Raw genomic sequence first — 20,088 nt, 5'->3', positions numbered from 1 at the left:
GACTGCAAACCCCAAAAATGAGACATTCACCTGCGACTTAGGACTCCTGCCACAGCTCACAGCTCCCAAGACATTCAGAATTGGATAGAGAGGAACTGGTGGTATTTGGGGTTGGATTCTGCACAGGAACCTCAGCAGTGCTTTGGTGCTGATGCCCYTCAGCCCTCATGGGACTTGTAGAATCATGGAATGGTTTGGGAGTGATCCTACATCCCATCCAGTGCCAGCCCAGCCATGGCAGGGACACCTCCCACTGTCCCAGKCTGCTCCCAGCCCCAATGTCCAGCCTGGCCTTGGGCACTCAAAGGGATCCAGGGGCAGCCACAGCTTCTCTGGGCACCCTGTGCCAGGGCCTGCCCACCCTCCCAGGGAACAATTCCTGCCCAGTATCCCATCTGGCCCTGCCCTCTGGCACTGGGAAGCCATTCCCTGGCTCCTGTCCCTCCAGCCCTTGTTCCCAGTCCTTCTCCAGCTCTCCTGGAGCCTCTTCAGGCCCTGGCAGGGACTCTGAGCTCTCCCTGGATCCTTCCCTTCCCCAGGGGAGCACCCCCAGCTGTCTCTGGCTMCAGAGRGGCTCCAGCCCTGCAGCAGYTCCGTGTCCCTTCTGGGCTCTCTCCAGCAGCTCCACGTCCCTGTGCTGGGCCCCAGGGCTGGAGCAGCTCTGCAGGTGCACATTTGCTGCTTTTGAATTTGGACCAGAACTCAATTCCTTAATTAACTGTAACTTCAGCTCTTTCCCTGCTGCTCCTCTCACGCTGGGCCAGAGACCGATGGCACCGCCGTTGTTCCACAGCGGAGCCTCATACCATTCCTGTCCAGGTTTTCCTTGGACAGCTCAGGGGATGGGTACTCCACCACCTCTCTGGGCATTGGGATCCAAAGTTTCAGCACACATTTCATGCCTGGGTCTTGATTTAGGGTAATTAGAATTAACATAGTTATTATTTTGGCATTTTAGGACGAGCGTGTTTTGTCCCTTCGCGGTCTCCGTCCTTGGCGCCCTCGGCCCGTCCTGTCCCTCCCGTCTCCTCCCCCGGCGGGGGGGGGAGGGCTGGTGCCGCCATCTTTGAAGCGGGCGGGATTCGCGGCGTTCCCCGGCGGGGCGGCGATTCCCGGGAGCAAAGCGGGAGAATATCGAGATGAGGGACGGGATTAGTGTCCRTCAGGGGCCACAGCCATCGCCGGGTCTCTAGTGGATGGGGAACGGGGCGAAGGAGGGAGCCGTGCCCGCAGCCAAGATGGCGGCAGCGGCCTCAGCGGGGCGGGGCAGGCGCGGCGGGCGCGGGAAGCGGCGGGCGCGGAGCAGCCGGAGGCACCGAGAGGCACCGAGAGRGGCTCGCCGCCGCCATGCACGTCGTGAAGCGGGGTGAGCGCTTCCCCCGCCCWAGGGGCGCCGGCGGGACGGGGAGAGGGCGCCTCTGGGCTACCGAGTGTCGGGGAGGGGGGCAGTCTCCTGCTCAGGGTRCCCGTGGCACCCTTCGGCTTTGGTGGTGGCACCTGGAGGGGAATTTCCCCTCTGTTCTGGGGTTCCCTCGTGGCACACGGAAGGCTGGGATTCCCTGTGCTTTGGGGGTCCCTTGCATGGCTCCCAAGGTAAGCGAGTGGGAATCCCTCCATTTTGGAAGGTCCCTCATAGCACGTTGAGGAACGGGACCCCCTCAGCTTTGGGGATCCCTCATGRCACCCATAGAGAGCAGATGGGGTGTGCCCCTCTCTTTTAGGAGAGTCTTGCATGGAAGGATGGGATCCCCTCTGCTCTGAAGGCCCCTTATGGCACCTGGTGTRAGGAGATGGGCTCCCCTGAGCTTTGGGAGGAGCTCAGAGTGAGAGAGCTCCCCCCGGGCCACCAGAGTGAGGGATGAGCCCTCTCCGTTCGTTTTGGGTCCCGTGGAGGAGCTTTGGGCTTGGTCCCCACCCCTTTGGTCCTAGGGATGCTGGGCCAGGGGAGGGGTCCCCAGCCCGAGCTCGGGGGTGACCCTCAAACTGGGTTTGTGCAGTTTTRGGTGGGAATTGTTGGGGTGGAGGGGGAGCCTCTCTTCTCCCTGTGCCCCACCTGAGCAGGCTGTCCCTGGTGATTCCCACGCCAAATTCCCCTGTGGGAGGGTCGGGGAGGGGGCATTCTGTGCTGGACTGGTCCTTACTGGTRTGGCACTGGAGTGAGGTGGTCTCTGTCCCCAGATGGGCGCCAGGAGCGAGTCATGTTTGACAAGATCACGTCGCGGATCCAGAAGCTCTGCTATGGCCTCAACGCCGACTTCGTGGATCCCGTGAGTTCCACTCTTCCCTCTTCCTACCCTGACCCCGATTTCTCCTGGGCAGAAGCCAAGTGGAAACCTGGGCAGGAATTCCCRGGTGTCCCATGTTGGATTCGAGGATTCCTGTGGGTCCCTTCCCCCTCAGGATGTTCTGTGATTCCATGAACTCTTGGCAAACACGTTCAGAATATGTTTGTTCCAGTTGTTTGTGTTCTGAGGGGTTTTGCTTCCCAGGTGCAGAGACGGTGGAGGGGAAGGTCCCCATTTCCTGGGGTAGATCCCTTTCCCCTCAAACCCTGGTGGAGTCACTGAGCCTCTGGTACTTAAAAAAAAAAAAAAGTTTTGTTGCTCCAATTCCCATATTTTAGATTTGGCAGGTTAATCCCAGTGTCAGTCTGCTAAGCTGGAGCAATGCCATATGGAAGTAGCTCTGGGTCCCCTTCTGGTCTAACACCAGGACAGAATTCCCTGCCCTTGCAACATCTCTGMTTGGTTTTCTGAGCTGTGCAGCATTTGGGGTGGGCATTGATCCCACTCATGGAAGCTTATCCTTCCAAAGCCTGTGTTCGGGATGACTCCCCCTTGGTTCCACTGATGTCTGTGAGATTTTTTGTGCAGGTCTCAGACCCAGTCTGGCCATTTGGAGTCACCAKTTGCGGCTCTTCCCATCTCTCAAGTTCTCACAGGCCATTTTCCTGTCTGAAATTCCACGTGGCAAACAGTTACCATTGCTGCTGTACCCAAAAGTCTTTGGGATGGAGAATAGCAGGAGGACATTGGTGACTTGGTGACCAGAGCACAAAGTGTCCTGACTTGCCCTGAGTGAGTGGGAGCTGATGCTAAGGACAGGAGTGAAATTCCAAGTCCTCCTGCCTCCTCGTGCCCCTGAAYTCTTACTTACTCTGCAGTTGTGTATGACCTCTTTTCCTGGAGCTCAGTTTCTCCTTTGGGACTTGGATCTGCTTGTGCCAGAAGCTTCCTAGGTCAACAGTAACCATCCCAAACCCTGTGCTGACATTCCCAGTRAGGCTGTAAATGGCACAACTTGTGCAAAAGTAACAACTGTTCACAAAGGTTCTGGTGTGGCCTGGTCAATCCTGTTGTGTGGAAGCCATCCTTACACAGAATCCCAGAAGGATTTGGGTTGGAAGGAACTTTTGAGCCCATCTTGTTCCGTTCCCTGCCATGGCAGGGACACCTCCCACTGTCCCAGCTGCTCCCAGCTCCAATGTCCAGCCTGGCCTTGGGCACTCAAAGGGATCCAGGGGCAGCCACAGCTTCTCTGGGCACCCTGTACCAGGGCCTGCCCACCCTCCCAGGGAACAATTCCTGCCCAATATCCCATGTGGCCTTGCCCCCTGGCTGTGGGACTGTCCCTCCATCCCTTGTCCTCAGTCCTTCTCCAGGTGAGCATTCCCAGCTCTCCCAGTCTGGTGTTTCTGTTGGCGTTCCTCTTCACGCACAGTGAGCGGTGCTGCTGGGAGTGAGACCCCTCTTCCCCAGCTGAAACAGAAGGATTGGGGTCCCTGACCTCAGGCATTTCCCTCTGACAGGCACAGATCACCATGAAGGTGATCCAGGGGCTGTACAGTGGGGTCACCACGGTGGAGCTGGACACTCTGGCTGCAGAGACGGCGGCCACGCTGACCACCAAGCACCCCGACTACGCCATCCTGGCCGCCCGCATCGCCGTGTCCAACCTGCACAAGGAGACCAAGAAAGTCTTCAGTGGTGGGTGAACTCCTCCAGCTGCTGGGGGGAGAGACACAGTGGGAGGCTTGGAGCACAGAAATAGGGAAATCTCTAAAGTGGGAGTTGCTGAGGACCCAGGCTGGCTGAAAATGCCATGGAGATGAAACCCACGAGTTTCCCAAGGCAAACGGAATTGCCTGGTTTATGAAAAGCAGCTGCAGAAATGGAGTGGTGAAAAATGTGATGGATTGAGATGGGGTTGTATGCACTTCCCTCCCCATTTGTTATTTGTTACAATGGGGCTTTAACAGAATTTGTAAGAGAAGTGCATTGTTGAGGTTCACAGTGCTGAGCAGTAGCTGAGCAGTTGTGCTTGAGGGGCTGGAGGGGKTTTTTTCTGAGGATGGGCATTGCTGCCTCTTCCATCCCTGAATCCCAGTGCCAGGTACAGGCCTGCACATGTCCTGTTCAYGTCTCTTCCCACTGCAGATGTGATGGAGGATCTCTACAACTACATCAACCCTCACAATGGGAAGCACTCCCCAATGATCTCCAAAGAAACTCTAGACATAGTTTTGGCCAACAAAGATGTAAGTAGTGGGKTTTTTTTACTTCTCAACTGAATTTTGAAGACTTAATTTGTTTTTCTTATTTTTTAAGCAAGCCATGTTTGTTTTAGGATAAAAAGCCAACACAGAAACCAGTGCAGGGCATGAGTGGAGAGTTTAAGAGGGGATGGAGGTGTTTACTTCCTGTAAGGATGTTTTTGTAGTAGAATTTGTTTTCTTGGATGTTCCTATTGCCATGATCAGCACAAGTAATTAATTGGAGAAAAAGTACCTTGTGCTGGAGCAAAGTGAGGCAGCACAGGAGGGAGAAAGGAGATCTGGGCTCAGGTTCCGAAGGTCTGTATTCCTTCTGGGACCTTCCGTTTGTCCTTTGGTTCTGTGTTTTGGGTGTCCAATTAGATTTCAATCAATTCAGCCAAAAACCGAGTGAGAAAAGGTTGTTGAGGCTATGCTTTTGTTGTTTTGAGGGTAGTGTTGCTCCCGCTCCATTCCTGTGCTCTGGTGCCCCTTTCAGTAGAGCTTTGAGGCCAGGAGTGCCCGACAGGGGTAACATTGTTACACCCTGTAAAACTCAATTTTGTTATTTCCTGCCAGCGCCTCAACTCTGCCATCATCTACGACAGAGACTTCTCCTACAACTACTTTGGTTTTAAGGTAAGGAGCTCCTGAGTCTCTTGAGAAGGATGGGAATGCTTGTGGAATCATCTGGATTGGGGCAAAGCGGGGCACAGGAGGAGGTGGGACATCCTTGGGGCTGTGGAGATGAAGGGTACCTGCACAAAGCCCAATGGGATGAGTTGTGGAGTTTTTCTTGCTGCTGGAATATTTTAACTGTTGGGCTCAGTTTCACAGCAGATCACACTGAATGCTGGTGCATGCCATTCCTAAAGGAAATAATCTGATCTTTACTAAACCAAAAGGATTTTTGCTTTTCCCAGTGTTTAGTGGAGCAGTTGCTCRCTAACAGGTTTATCCTCTCTCATCTGCTGGAACCATCTCCCCATACCCCAGGGGCTGCTCTGCTGCTCTCACATGCAGCTCGGCTGTGCTGCATTGCTTTGGGTCTGACTCAGGTGTAGGGCTCTCTGGAGGGTTCCACTGTTCCATAGCTCTGGGGACTCCAGATGGATCAGAAGGATGTGGTTCAGGAGCAGTGTGGAACCTCCTGCCCATGCTCCACACTCCATAATCCAAAGCAGTGTTGGAATCTTCCAGTGGATTTGTGTATTTGCAGTCATTAATAACCTAATTAAGATAATAAAAAGAGGAGGAGCAGAGTGAAGGGGTCGTGAAGCCTGAGATGAGGGGTGTGGAGATTATTGGGTTTAGAGTTTTTATTTAGGTTTAGGGTTTTTTAAAAAATTCAAATCTGCCTGTCTGCTAAAGTCCTTCCTGTCTTTTAAAGACTCTGGAACGCTCCTACTTGCTGAAAATCAACTCCAAAGGTAAGAGCTGATCTAGTGCTGAACACTTCTTAAGAAATCAATTAATTAATTAAATGAATTAATTTACATTAAAGCTAAGTTTAGGTACTGTGCTGTCAGTGATGCAGGCCCTTGGCTGGGAAATCCTGGGATACCAGAAGGTTAATTATGATATCCTGAAGCTGAAACATGCTTAGATTCTGGACTGGATGTTTGTTGTATTTTAACTGTTAATATAGGTGGGGGTTTTTACTTCCTTCATGAGAGCAGTTGAGCATTGGAACAGGTTGTTCCCTGAGTTTTTCAAAGCCTGAAGGGATAAACAATCCTGGTGCTCTTTGAGCAGGAGTTTGGTTTGGYGAACTCCTCAAGTTCCTTCCAATCTGAATCACTCTGTGATTCCATGAAAACTCTGGCTCCCAAGTTCCCATTGCACATCTGGGCTGATCCCCAGCRCGGGCAGCAGGGRAAGGATTGGGATTGTGCCCCTGTGCCCCATTGCTCAGGTGAGACCCCACCTGCAGAGCTGCTCCAGCCCTGGGGCCCAGCACAGGAAGGACGTGGAGCTGCTGGAGAGACCCCAGAGGAGGCAGCAGGATGSTCAGAGGGATGGAGCAGCTGTGCTGGGAGAAAAGGCTGGGAGAGCTGGGATTGTTCAGCCTGGACAGGAGAAGCTTTGGGCTGAGCTCAGTGTGGCCTTGCAGGGCCTGAAGAAGCCCACAGGAACCATGGAGAGAGACAATTTCCAAGGGCTGCAGGGACAGGAGCCAGGGAATGGCTTTAAACTGTAGGAAGGCAGGATTTTATGGGATACTCAAAATAAATTGTTCCCTGGGAGGGTGGGCAGGCCCTGGCACAGGGTGCCCAGAGAAGCTGTGGCTGCCCCTGGATCCCTTTGAGTGCCCAAGGCCAGGCTGGACATTGGGGCTGGGAGCAGCCTGGGACAGTGGGAGGTGTCCCTGCCATGGCAGGGGTGGAACTGGATGATGTTTAAGGTCCCTCCAACCCAGCCCAGTGTGGAATTCCATGACTGTGTTCACTGCAGTTGCTGAGCGTCCCCAGCACATGCTGATGAGGGTGTCCGTGGGCATCCACAAGGCCGACATCGACGCTGCCATCGAGACCTACAACCTGCTCTCGGAGCGCTGGTTCACCCACGCCTCGCCCACGCTCTTCAACGCGGGCACCAACCGCCCCCAGCTCTCCAGGTGCTTTCCATCTCCTTAATGCATTGCTGGGCTAAGGGAAAGGCTTRGGGATCACATCTGCTCAACTGAGTCTCTTGCACAGCCTCTGAAATGAGCAGCTGAGCTTCTGTGTGTGTTTTATGAAGTTTTGAGCAGCTGCTCTCAAGTCTATCTGTCTTTGGGGAAAAATACTCAGGTTTCTGTAAACTAGAGATAATGGAAACCTTTGCATGGCTGTGTTGTATTGGCAAGTTCCTAATGTGTATGGTCTGCTGCAGGTTACCAGAGGAATACTGGTAACTGTTTTTTAAAAACAGCAAGCATGACTGATAGGTTTTTGATTAATCATATACATCAGGAAAAGRTTTGTATTTTACAAAAGTTTGTATCAATGTATTGGGAAAAGGTTCTTCCCCCAGATGTGGTGGAGCACTGAAAAGGCTTCCCAGGGAATGGTCCTGGCCTCAAGGCTGCCAGAGCTCCAGGAGCGTTGGGACAATGCTCCCAGGGATGCCTAAGGTGGGATTGTGCAGGACCAGGAATTGGCCTCTGATCCTTGTGGGTCCCTTCTAACTCAGGATATTCCACAATTCCATGATTAAAAGTGTTTGGTAACAAASGTATCGGCAGTTACAAGATTGCTTGTGATGTTTTCTGGAGCTGYCCTTTGTTCCACACCTCTGGGTTTGCTTTGTGCAGCACATTATGGGATCCATGTTTGCCCTGGTTTTTGCAGCCTGGTGAAACACTTGCAACTTTTCCTTCCCAACTTTGTTCACTGAAACCGTTTGTTTCCTTCAGCTGCTTCCTGCTGTGCATGAAGGATGACAGCATCGAGGGCATTTATGACACCCTGAAGCAGTGTGCCCTCATCTCCAAGTCTGCTGGGGGCATTGGCCTYGCCGTGAGCTGCATCCGTGCCACGGGCAGCTACATTGCTGGGGTGAGTGTCCAGCACAGGCAGCTGCTGCTGCTCCCAGGAAATGCCTTCACCTCGGCTGCCAAACCAGTGCTGCTTCTCACTCAGTTCACACAGCAGTGAGCCTCCCTCAGTAGTCCCTTGGCCTAAGGCAGGAAGGTTGGTTTTCCTCACTGTTTTGCYTTCCTAATAGAAATCCTTCTTTCTTTAGAAATAAAGAGGATCTTATTCCACTGTTTGGTCACACAATTCCAATATTTATATATTAGCAGCCTAGGAATATGTCCAGACACTTGTGCACTAGCCCTTTGTCTCTAATTGCCCCAGACCATCTGGGTGCACATTTGGGGTTTCTTGTGTAACCCCTGCAAGCCTTTAGGTGGCATAATGTAGGGGAAGGAAGTTAGGAGGGACATTTTATTAACTCTGGGGCACGTAGCTGATACCTACATTTTTGTCCGAAAAAATGTGGGGAAGAAACTAGAAATAACTGGTGGTGATCCATATAAGAGCTCTGCAGACTTAGGAAAGATGCAGAGGAAATGCAGGCCAGCCCCTGCAGGGAGTTGCTTTTCAGCACTGATGGTTTTCCTGTGCCTCTGCAGACAAACGGGAATTCCAATGGGCTCGTTCCAATGCTGAGGGTCTACAACAACACTGCCCGTTACGTGGATCAAGGTGGAAACAAGGTACCTCTAATGGGGATCTAGAAGGGAATCTCAGATCATGAGAGAGTTCCACACTGGAAAGGGTTGTCCCATGGACATCAGGGAGCTAATGGAATGGTTGTTGGTGACACATCAGCAAAAAAGGGCATTTTCCCCCTTATGCTGGTGTCTGGTTTCCCTCGTATCCCAGTTCCCAGTTGCTTTGGGGTGTTGTGTGCACTCAGCAGCAGGACAGTTTTCTCTGATGCAGATTGTGTTCCATGTCCCAGAGACCTGGAGCTTTTGCCATCTACCTGGAGCCGTGGCACCTGGATATCTTTGAGTTCCTGGACTTAAAGAAAAACACTGGGAAAGAAGAGCAGCGAGCCAGAGACCTGTTCTTTGCCCTCTGGATCCCTGATCTCTTCATGAAACGAGTGGAAACCAACCAGGTGAGAAGCTTGGCTGGCACAGAACAGGTCTGGTAGTGGAGGAGCAGGTGAGCAGCCCTGCAAGTAGCTCAGGAAGGGCTGCAGAGCTGCTTTGCTTTCCAGACCTTCCTGGAGGAGCTGCTGTGCCTTGTTTGAGAACTTGTCTGTGCAGGTAGAGAACGGAGCTGAACAACTCCAGTGGGATGCTTTGCTTCAGGGCTTACCCTTACAGCCCATGATGTGGCCTTGGACTGTTGGCATAATTTTTGCTTGGAGTTTCCTTAAAGCATCAACATTTTCTCAATTAATTGTTCTTCCTTTGCCTGCTTGTATTTCACAGAAGCCCAGACTGGTTTGGCTTGGCAGGAACCTTAAATCCCATCCAGTCCCACCCACTGCCATGGGCAGGGACACCTTCCACTGTCCCAGGGTGCCAACCTCGTCCAGCCTGGCCTTGGACACTTCCAGGGATGGKGCAGCTGTAGCTTTAATTACAGAGTGCCTGAAGATTTCCTCTGAATGTTTTTCCTTCTTACAGGACTGGTCCTTAATGTGTCCAAATGAGTGTCCTGGCCTGGATGATGTCTGGGGGGAGGAATTTGAGAAGCTTTATGAGAGGTAAGAAGAGTCTCAAATCTRTAAGTGGTGCCTTCCTCTGCCAGAACTGTCCGTGTCCTCTGGGATCTGGGACCACGGCAGAGGCCGTGGGGAGACTCTGAAGTGGCCACTGAGCTCATGGTCAGATTGATGAAAATGTGAGGATGGGGATGTGTCCTTCCCACTGTGACCTGTCAGGGTGGAGCTGTGTGTGAACGATGACTTTAGCCTGTCAGAGGACATAATGGAGTGATCCCTGCTCAAAGCACTCCAGGGCCATGTGTGGAATTGCTCTGTGGCTGCTGTAGTGAAAGATTCATTTCCCTCAGACAAGGACAGTGCTGCTGCCCTGCTCTGAGGGTTCCCCGTGCTCGTTCAGAGCCCAGCAGTGAGGAGGACCTTGGCTGCCCCCGATCCTGAGGAGTTAAAAGGATCCTTTCCCAGCTTTTGGGGGGCTCTGGGGCTGACAGGGCTCTATGTGTGTTGCAGTTATGAACGGCAGGGCCGCGTGCGCAGGGTGGTGAAGGCCCAGCAGCTCTGGTACGCCATCATCGAGTCCCAGACCGAGACTGGCACCCCCTACATGCTCTACAAGGATTCCTGCAACAGGAAGAGCAACCAGCAGAACCTGGGCACCATYAAGTGCAGCAACCTGTGCACCGAGATCGTGGAATATACCAGCAAGGAGGAGGTGAGCAAAGGGAGCAAACGGGAGCTCAGAGCTTTGGGGGAACCTGGGAGTTCTCCCATGGCAGCTCTCTGGAATACATCTGACTCTGGCTTGGGGAAGGGAAGGRGCAGCTGAGAAACTTCTGACCTGAGTACTCAGGTCTCCTTCAGTACACAGCTCTCCCACTACTCTATGGAAGAGCTCTGTGGGTTCCCTTCCCACTCCCACGGAGAATTTGGGATGATACAAGACATCCATCAAAGAGAAGATGACAAGGAACAAGATGGGCTTGAAAGTTCTTTCCAACACAGACCCTTGTGGGATTCTGTGTAAGGATGGTTTCCAGGCAGTAGGAGTTACCAGGCAGGATTTTTCTGGTAATACAAATTTCTGCTGAACTTTCCTGAGCTGTTGTTCCCTTTTGCACAACTCCTGAAGCATCCCAGGATCAAGGGGTGCATTTTCCCAGCCTGACAGGTTCCCTGGTGGGTTGTTTCTGTGCAGTTTGGACAGAAAGCTGCTGTGGAGCTGTGCTCTGTGCTCTTGGTCAGGGGTGTTGCTGCATTCCCGATTGATTCCCTGTCCCTGCCTGCAGGTGGCCGTGTGTAACCTGGCCTCCATCGCCCTGAACATGTACGTGACACCTGAGCACACCTACGACTTCAAGAAGCTGGCAGAGGTCACCAAGGTCATTGTCCGAAATCTCAACAAAATCATTGACATCAACTACTACCCCGTGCCAGAGGTGAGTGCTGGGCTGGGGCAGGGCTGAATCCTGCCTGGAGCCATCCCAGAGCAGGCTGTGACACAAGAGATCACAGGGGAACTCCACAGACCTGTTGGGAACTCCATGAAGCATCTGTTGTCAAGTGGAACCTGTCAGTGCCTTCCTGAGCTTCATCCCAGGGTGGTTCCGTAGTGAAGCAGCAAAAGCCTCCCACTGAGAGGGGTTCTTCTGTTAGAATTTTATCATGTGTGAGGATTTCCATAAAGCACAGACCAACACTAGGAACAGAATGGGAAGTGGAACAGAGAGACGGATCCTGGAAAGATCCTGAGAAGATGTAATTCACTTTGGTTTTATAACTCCCTGACACAAGGGTGCAGCTCTGGCTCTGCTCCCAGGGAGCAACRGACAGGACAAGAGGAGATGGCCTTGACCTGTGCCAGGGGAGGTTTTAGTTGAACATTAGGAAAATTTTCTTAATGGGAAAGGGCTGGCACAGACTGCCCAGGGCAGTGGTGAAGTCCTCATCCCTGAGAGGGAATTAACATCTATGTRGATGTGGTATTTGGGAACATGAGTCAGTGTTGGACTTGGTGGGCTCAGAGGGATTTTCCAACCTTAGTGCTTCTGTGATGCTACTCTATTAAATGTCTTCATTTATCAGAACATGCTGAGTGTTCACTTCTAAATCCTGGCTCCCTTTGCTAGGGTAAACAATCACAATCTGTGTTAAATTCTAATAAACTCAGTCGGGGCCCCCAGCAAACAGTAAGCAGTGAGGCCCTGGGCAGGATGGAARGTCTGTTGGTGCAGAGCTCATGGCACATTGCAGCAGGAGGTTTTGCTCCCAGAGGCCTTTTCCAGCCAGGTGTCTCCYCAAGCTGTGCTGCAGGTAACTCGTGTCCGTGCTGTCCTCGCAGGCCCAGCGCTCCAACCACCGGCACCGCCCTATTGGCATTGGTGTGCAGGGCCTGGCCGATGCCTTCATCCTCATGAGGTTCCCCTTCGAGAGCACCGAGGCCCAGCGCCTCAACCAGCACATCTTTGAGACCATTTACTACGGGGCCCTGGAGGCCAGCTGCGAGCTGGCCAGGGAGCAGGGCCCCTACGAAACCTACGAGGGCTCTCCGGTCAGCAAGGGGGTGAGTGCAGGGACTGYGCCTGGGAAAAGCTCTGGGAAGCTGATCCTGTGCCTGGGCTGCTGCACAGACCCAAAGGCTCCTGGRTGATGCCAAGTGGGATCTGAGTCAGCAGTGCCCTGGAGCCAGGAGGGACATCCCTGTCCTGGGGGACACCAAACCGAGCATCAGTGGCCAGGGAGGGAGAGGATTATCCCACTCTGCTGTGCACTGAGGCAGCCTCACCTCCAGTGTTGGAGACAGTTCCGGGTGTCTCAATATAAGAAAGACCAACAGGAGTGTCCAAAGGAGGGACACAAGRATGGGGAAGGGTCTGGAGGGGCCACACGAGGTCACTTGATCAGTTGAGCCTGAGGGCAGAGCTCCCCGGGGGCTGCAGCTCCTCCCAAGGGACAGCACAGGGACAGCTCTGATCTCTGCTCTGGGACAGGGACAGAGCCAGGGAGTGGCTGGAGCTGGGCCAGGGCAGGCTSAGGCTGGAGAGCAGGGAAAGGTTCTTCTGTCCCCAGAGGGTGCTGGCACTGCCCAGGCTCCCCAGGGAACGGGCACGGCCCCGAGGCTGCCAGAGCTCCAGGAGCGTTTGGACAGCGCTGCCAGGGATGCACAGGCTGGGATTGCTGGGGGGGCTGGGCAGGGACAGGGGTGGCACTGGGTGATCCTGAGGTCCCTTCCTGCTCAGGATATTCCAGGATTCTCTGATTTGAAAAGAAAAGCAAGACTCAGCCTGTGCTGACTGTGCCCTGGAGCAGTCACAAGATCCAGTGTTTGTCAGTTCATACAGGAGCTTCACTGAGATCTGATTGGAGAGAAGAGTTAATAGGGATAACAGGTCCATTTCTAATGGAATTTATAAATACAGAGAAAAGAGTGCCCCCTCTAATTTGGACTAAACTGTTCCTCAGATCCTTCAGTATGACATGTGGAACGTCACTCCCTCTGACCTTTGGGACTGGAAGGCTTTGAAGGAGAAGATTGCCAAGTGAGTAACCCTACATGATTTATAGTAGRTGCATTGATTTATAGTGAAATGCATTCATCAAATCTCAGCATGGTTTGGGTGGGAAGGACCTCAAAACTCATCCAGTGCCACCCCCTGCTATGGGCAGGGAGCCTTCCACTATCCCAGGRTGCTCCGAGCCCTGTCCAGCCTGGCCTTGGATATGAATTTGGTATGTTCTGTCTGCTGAGAACTAAAGGCAGGGTCCAGGTGTAAAAACAGCCCCATGTGTTCCCCCCATGCCAGCAGATCTTTCTGCAGAGCTGGTTTTTGGGTAGCTTTCTTTTGTTTTTGTCCTTCCAAGGTAGAGGAGCCCACCCCCACTGCTCTGCTATAGCTGAGCTTTAATTCCGTCTCAGATTCATCAGGAGGAGAACTTATGTTCCCATTAAACAGTGAGGAAGGAGCCCTGAGCTGGGCTTGGGGACTCTTCCCTGCTGCCAGGGAAAAGCTGAGCTTTGAACATCCTGAATCAYTGATGTGTGAAGTGCCTGTCACGAGCTAATTCCATCTGTTCAGCTCTTAATTTTTAAATGTGGTGAATCTGGCCCCTGTGTTGTGTGTGGCCAGGTTTCAGCCTCTTCATGGGCTGCTGGTTCATTTGTGCCTCAGGGCTGTGGATGGTGCAGTGCCTGGCAGATTGTCTTCCCTGTGCCCCAGCCCATGACTGGATCACTTGGGAAAGCCCCTGGAGAAAGATGAAAGCAGCAAAGCCTTTAATTCTGCTTCCACTTGACCCACAGTGCCAGTTCAGTGGTGCTTCCCTTTTCCCTGTGGGTGATGTGAGGCTTTGCAGGTTCCCMCAGATTTCCCACTGTGCTGTTCCTGGCTCTTTTCTGTCCTTGGCTGCAGCTCCCTCACTGTGCCTGTTGTCCCCAGGTACGGTGTCAGAAACAGCCTCCTCATTTCCCCCATGCCAACGGCTTCCACTGCCCAGATTCTGGGCAACAACGAGTCCATCGAGCCCTACACCAGCAACATCTACACACGCAGGGTCCTCTCAGGGGAGTTCCAGGTGAGCTCTGGGGGAAGAGCTTTGATATTTCCATGTCTTTGATGACTAAAGAAGACAAGGGGRGGTTTCACACCTGGGGGCTCAGTTCAGCTGGATGTTTGTGCCCAAGCACCAAGGGGAGCACCGGGTGCTGCACAAGTCCAGCTCTGTGTGTTCCACAGTCACCATGGAATAGGTGAAATTGTAAACATGTGCTGCTTTTGTCTGGGAAAAACCTTTATGGGGCCTCAAGGTGGGTTGGAGTAACTGCTGAGCAGGAATTGGTGATATTATAGAAGGGATATGGGAAGAGTAGCTGAGACCACAGTCCTGAGAACGAGCTGTGGAGATCTTCAGAGGTCTGAAGGGGCTGTGGAAGAGCTCCAGAGGTTCATGGGGTCTGTCAGTTAGGAAAGGGAGTGAAACAAGTCTAGTTCTGGAGGCTGGAGTCCCCTCTGGAGATTAGGGGAGTGTGTCCCTSTTTGTCTCCATCCCCTCAGGGCTGTCTCAGTGCTCTCCATTCCTCCTGGCTGCAGGATCACTCCAGACAGGAGTGGGAAGGCTGGAACAGCAGGATCATTGCCCTGCCCCCTGTGTAGGGCAGGGGAGAGCTGTGGGGCAGGGACTCCAGTCCCAGCAGGAAAAAGTGACTGTGTTTTGTTTTCTTCCCAAATATTCAGCCTGCACCTGTTCTGTTCGTTCTTTCCTGACCCCAGCCTTGATTACACCTTTCTTAAGGACGTCAGGCTCTGGCACCCTGGGACACCAAGATGTCTCCTTTTCCCACCTTTCGGAGTTCCTCCTGCAGGGCAGTTCCATTCACCCCCTTTTCTAATTTACCATGTCCAATAGAATCGCAGAATGGTTTGGAGGGACCTTAAAGATCATGCAGTTCCAGCCCCTGCCATGGGCATAGACACCTTCTGCTAGACCAGGCTGCTCCAAGCCCTGTCCAGCCTGGCCTGGAACATTGCCAATGCTCAGAGTCGGTCAGRAATGGGCAAGATCCTGTTGAACCATTTAAAATCCTTTGTCTTCTGCCCCTCACAGGTTGTGAATCCCCATTTGCTGAAGGATCTCACGGAGAGGGGCCTGTGGAACGAGGAGATGAAGAACCAGATCATCGCCCACAACGGCTCCATCCAGGTAGGGGGGGAGCAGGGCAGGGATTCCTGCCAGGCCTGGATTCTCACTTATCAGAAGGGTTATAATGGGGGCATTCCATAGCAGATAGTATCATGGAATATCCTGAGCTGGGAGGGACCCCCAGGGTGACCCAGTGCCACCCCTGTTCCTGCCCAGCMCCCCCAGCRATCCCAGCCTGTGCATCCCTGGCAGCGCTGTCCAAACGCTCCTGGAGCTCTGGCAGCCTYGGGGCCGTGCYCGTTCCCTGGGGAGCCTGGGCAGTGCCAGCACCCTCTGGGGACAGAAGAACCTTTCCCTGCTCTCCAGCCTGTCCATATAAGACTGCTGAGGGAGAGCTGAGTTTGCATGTGCTTGGTGCTTGCAGACACAGGATAGGATGTCCAGAGGAGGCCACCAAGTTATCAGAGGGATGGAGCACCTCTGCTACAAGGAAAGGCTGAGAGAATTGGAATTGTTCAGCCTGTAGAAGAGAAGGCTCCAGGGTGACCTTCCAGGACCTAAAGAAGCCAACAGGAAACATGGAGAGAGGCTGTTTACAAGTGCCTGGAGGGACAGGAGCCTGGGAATGGCTTCCCAGTGCCAGAGGGCAGGGCCAGATGGGATATTGGGCAGGAATTGTTCCCTGGGAGGGTGGGCAGGTCCTGGCAGGTCCTGGGTGCCCAGAGAAGCTGTGGCTGCCCCTGGATCCCTTTGAGTGCCYAAGGCCAGRCTGGACATTGGGGCTGGGAGCAGCCTGGGACAGTGGGAGGTGTCCCTGCCATGGCAKGGGTGGCACTGGGGGRGGCTTTGAGGTCTCCCTGATCCAAACCATTCCAGGATTTTGTGTTTGGATTCAGGGATAGAGCTCAGCTGTACAGACCTCAGTTCCAGTCAGGATTGCTGGAGTCCTGGCAGTCACTGAAGAATTCCATGTTACAAATAGGGATATTTGGGCAGTCCATGCTTTCCACACTGGAAACCTCCTCCTGTTCCTTTCAGAGCATCCCTGAGATTCCTGATGACCTGAAGCAGCTCTACAAGACCGTGTGGGAGATCTCCCAAAAAACCATCCTGAAGATGGCTGCAGACAGAGGGGCCTTCATCGACCAGAGCCAGTCCCTGAACATCCACATCGCCGAGCCCAACTACGGCAAGCTCACCAGCATGCACTTCTATGGCTGGAAACAGGTACTGGGGGCTTGTTCCTGACAGACAGGCATCATCTGGGGCTGGGGACTTGTTCCTGWYAAATGGGGGCATCATCTGGGGCWAGGGGCTTGTWCCTGTCAAATGGGRCATCATCTGGGGCTGGGGCTTGTTCCTGAYAAATGGGGGCATTACCTGAGATGGGGGGGCTGTTCCCAATACACAAGGGTTGTACCTGGGACTTGGGGGCTGGGGCTTGTTCCCAACAAACAGGGAGACTACCTGTGGCTGGGGCTTGTAAGTTTGCCACACAGGGACGGGTAAGGTCTGGCACAGTAAGTTGGTGTCACCAATTCCAGGAAGGGCAARCAGCTGTTCCCTTCCAAGAATCTGTTTTTCCCCTGGGTATCTCAGAGCAGCAGAGCTGGGGGTGCCCGCCCTGCTGCTCCTGTTAACCCTGGGTGCTGCTGGCCGTGCCTGAGGCTCCCATTGTGTCCCCAGGGCCTGAAGACTGGCATGTACTACCTGCGGACAAAGCCAGCTGCCAACCCCATCCAGTTCACCCTCAACAAGGAGAAGCTGCGGGAGCGGGAGAAGGCTTCCCGGGAGGAGGAGGAGAAGGAGAGGAACAAGGCAGCCATGGTGTGCTCCCTTGAGAACAGGGAGGAGTGCCTGATGTGTGGCTCCTAAGGGATCGCCCAYGGCTCCAGCAGAGCTGTTGCACCTGGCTGGAGCTGCTGGGATGAGAGCGTCTGGAATAACGTGAGGWTGCAGGGGGCTGGGGCTGGGAGGGGGGGTAGTGTAGCTTCCCCATCCACAGGGATGGGGCACATGGATAGGGTGTGCATTGCTTTAGAAGCTCGGCTTCCCAGGAATTTTGATGCTCTGGCAGGGCCGTGGCTTCCTTCCATGGAGGCCTGCGGGCAGGAGTGAGGGCAGGGCGGTGCTGGTGCCACTTACAGGTCTGTCCTGGTCACTCCAGACTGTGCCTTCCAGCCACCAAAGACTGTTCCTCACGTCCCAGAGGAAGCAGCACCCCTGGCTGATCCCTTTTCCTTGGCTGATCCCTTTTCCTTGGCTGGAACCCCCCTGGTGCAGGTGTGTTCAGTGTCTGCCAGGGCACTGCTGACACCCCTGGAGTGTCCCCACCTGCCAGAGCCTCCTGCTGCTCCCTCTCCTGTCCCCTCCTCTGGCTTTTCCAGAAGGTCTTTGGAAGGAGCAGATGGGTGGAAGGGGTGTTGCTCTTCTCCCTCAGCTGCCCGGGCAGAGTGTAGCACTGGCTGAAGGTCCCTTTCCAGTGGGGCYAGGAAAGGCAGAGCTGCTGTGCTGCCTTGTGTTTTACCTTAAATTCACGTCTTTAGTCTCATTTCTCAGGCAGTTTCCTGGCAGGGGCCCAGTGCAGTCCTTGGCCACAGGTCAGGTGCCCTCATGTGAGGGCCACATGCCYGTGGTGAAGGTCACCTGCCATCTCTCCCAGGGAAGCTCCATTTCTCCACACCAGGTAGTTCTTAGATCTTCTAAAGCCCTTATCATTTTACTGCTCCTGTACCCACTCCCTGCTCGAACTGTATGGGCCTTCAGGCAGTTCTGCAATATTTATTGAACTCTTGAACCATAACCAAACCCAAATCCAGCCAAACTCAATAAAACATGGAATGTCGAAGGAATAAGTGGTGCTATCTTGGGAACACTGTTTTTTGATGAAAAATGGGCATCTATGAAAACAGGTTTGTTGTCGCTGTTGGCTAGACAGCAACACAAAATAACAGATGCAAAGACATACATATACACAGAATTAATGACTCACTTTATTACGAGGTAAGCTTTTTTAATCTACTTAGTAACTAGTGTATACATTTGTGTTAAACATGCATTGGTTAAGAGATAGCTGTTTAGTTACTCATTAGTGTATGATCGGTGGGTTTGCAAAGAGCTATAGTGTTATCAATGTTTTTAGTTCGGCTACTTGTGTTACCGATTTTACATTTCATTCTYCTTTTCTCAGAGACARTTACGGATGTGGTGTTTTTCTTCCATGCAGGCTGTTAACATTCCCTTTATTATGTAACTCTACAGTTTGTGTTGTGGCTCCTGTGCTGCTTTCCACAGGGGAAGGGGGACATTGTCCCTGTCCACAGCTCCCTGACAGGAGGGGCCAGCTGGGGGAACGGGGACAGGATGAGAAGGAACGGCCTCAAGCCACACCAATCCCGGTGCCTGTCCCGAGCTCACCATTCCAGGGACACAAGAAACCCGGTCCCTGTCCCTGTCCCATCCCTGTACCGAGCTCACAGTCCCTGTCCCGGTTCCTGTCCCATCCCTGTCCCATCCCTGTCCCTGCGTCTGCAGTTCCTCGCGGTGCCGCCGGAGGGCGCTGTTGGCCCGGGGACGTTGGGACCCTGCCCGCCCCCCCCTCGCGTGTCCTCGGGGCTCCTTCCCGAACCTTCTGACAGCTCCYCAGGCCTTCCATGAGCTCCCAAACCTTCCCAGACCTTCCCARAGCTCCCAGCCTGGAAGCAGGGCTCGCTGTGGGTCAGTCCCGGGTTTCCACTCGAGGGCTCTGGAATTCAGGCCCCACCTGTCCCGAGCCACCACCCCAAAGCTCCCGCTGTGTCCCAGGAGAAGCTCCAGCAGCATTGCCCTTCTCCAGCCCAGCTTCCCTGGCCAGGYGGGGACACAACCACGGAACACAGAGATGGCTCGAGTTTTCCTCATGTCTGGAATTCAGTTTTGGTCCCGCTGCCACCTCCAGGCAGCTCTGGTTCCACTGGGGCACAGCTCTGTCATTCCAAACAGGGAGGCACTGGGGGGAATGGTGGTTCTGAGATCTGTTAAACCTCATCACTCGACTGCTCCTGTACCCACACCCTGCTCAAACTGCCTGGCAGCTGCTGGACAGCCGTGGCAGATCCTTGCTGGAACTGCCTGACATGGAGACAGCAGGATGTGGGAACAGGAGAGTGGGGCWGGGGCACTGGGGAAAGGGGAAATGGGTACTGAGGGCAGGGAGGAATGGGACAGGGGCACTGGGGTTCCTGCTGGTGCATCCCTGGGCTCTGGAGTCGCTGGGGCTGTCCCAGCTCTGACAGAGGTTCCTGGCTCAGGATTTGCTGTGCCTGTCTTGGTTAAATGCTGAGGAGTTCCTGAGCCAGGAGCTTCTCTCAGGTTCCTCCCAGGAGCTCCCCTCGTGCCCCCAGGGACCCCTCATCCCAGTGGCCATTCCCACAGCTCCAGGTCTCCATCTCCCAGGATGTGCAGCSTGGTGGCCGTTAGGCTGCACTGCTGCTCACAAATCCGCTCCTTCCTTCCACTCATTTATTTTCCCAGGTAACGAGGTTTGTGAAGCTGGGAAGAGCTCAAATACAGGACAAGGGGAATTATTAGCAGGGAGGCACAAAGGGATGGAATCCTGTTACCCATCTTCTCTGGCTGAGCCTTTGGAATTACTGGCTCAGGAAAGATACTGGCTTGGGTTTGTATGATCAGAAGTAACAAGTAACAGGGAATGAAAACAAAAGTAGCATTTAATGAAGACATTTCTGCAATGTCCTCAAGAGCGACATTGAGGG

The 20,088-nt window shown here is 53.6% G+C and overlaps 1 protein-coding gene across 1 annotated transcript; it reads left to right on the top strand.

The window, feature by feature from the left end:
• Window positions 1-1,273: 1,273 nt before the first annotated feature.
• Window positions 1,274-18,578, top strand: RRM1 (ribonucleotide reductase catalytic subunit M1). The gene is made up of 19 exons (XM_057381605.1): window positions 1,274-1,366; window positions 2,179-2,267; window positions 3,809-3,986; window positions 4,437-4,537; window positions 5,111-5,170; window positions 5,922-5,961; window positions 6,986-7,148; window positions 7,929-8,070; window positions 8,652-8,735; window positions 8,984-9,145; window positions 9,663-9,742; window positions 10,211-10,412; window positions 10,987-11,136; window positions 12,039-12,260; window positions 13,160-13,236; window positions 14,134-14,269; window positions 15,299-15,394; window positions 16,373-16,561; window positions 17,021-18,578. Exons 1-19 carry the CDS (start codon window positions 1,348-1,350, stop codon window positions 17,207-17,209), a joined length of 2,379 nt encoding a protein of 792 aa, XP_057237588.1. The 5' UTR covers window positions 1,274-1,347; the 3' UTR covers window positions 17,210-18,578.
• The last annotated feature ends 1,510 nt before the right edge of the window (window positions 18,579-20,088 follow it).

Source organism: Malurus melanocephalus, unplaced genomic scaffold (assembly GCF_030028575.1).
Source record: "Malurus melanocephalus ecotype Western Australia unplaced genomic scaffold, MMel_1.1 scaffold_518, whole genome shotgun sequence".
NCBI lineage: Eukaryota > Metazoa > Chordata > Aves > Passeriformes > Maluridae > Malurus > Malurus melanocephalus.
This window is presented reverse-complemented; position numbering and strand designations above follow the sequence as displayed.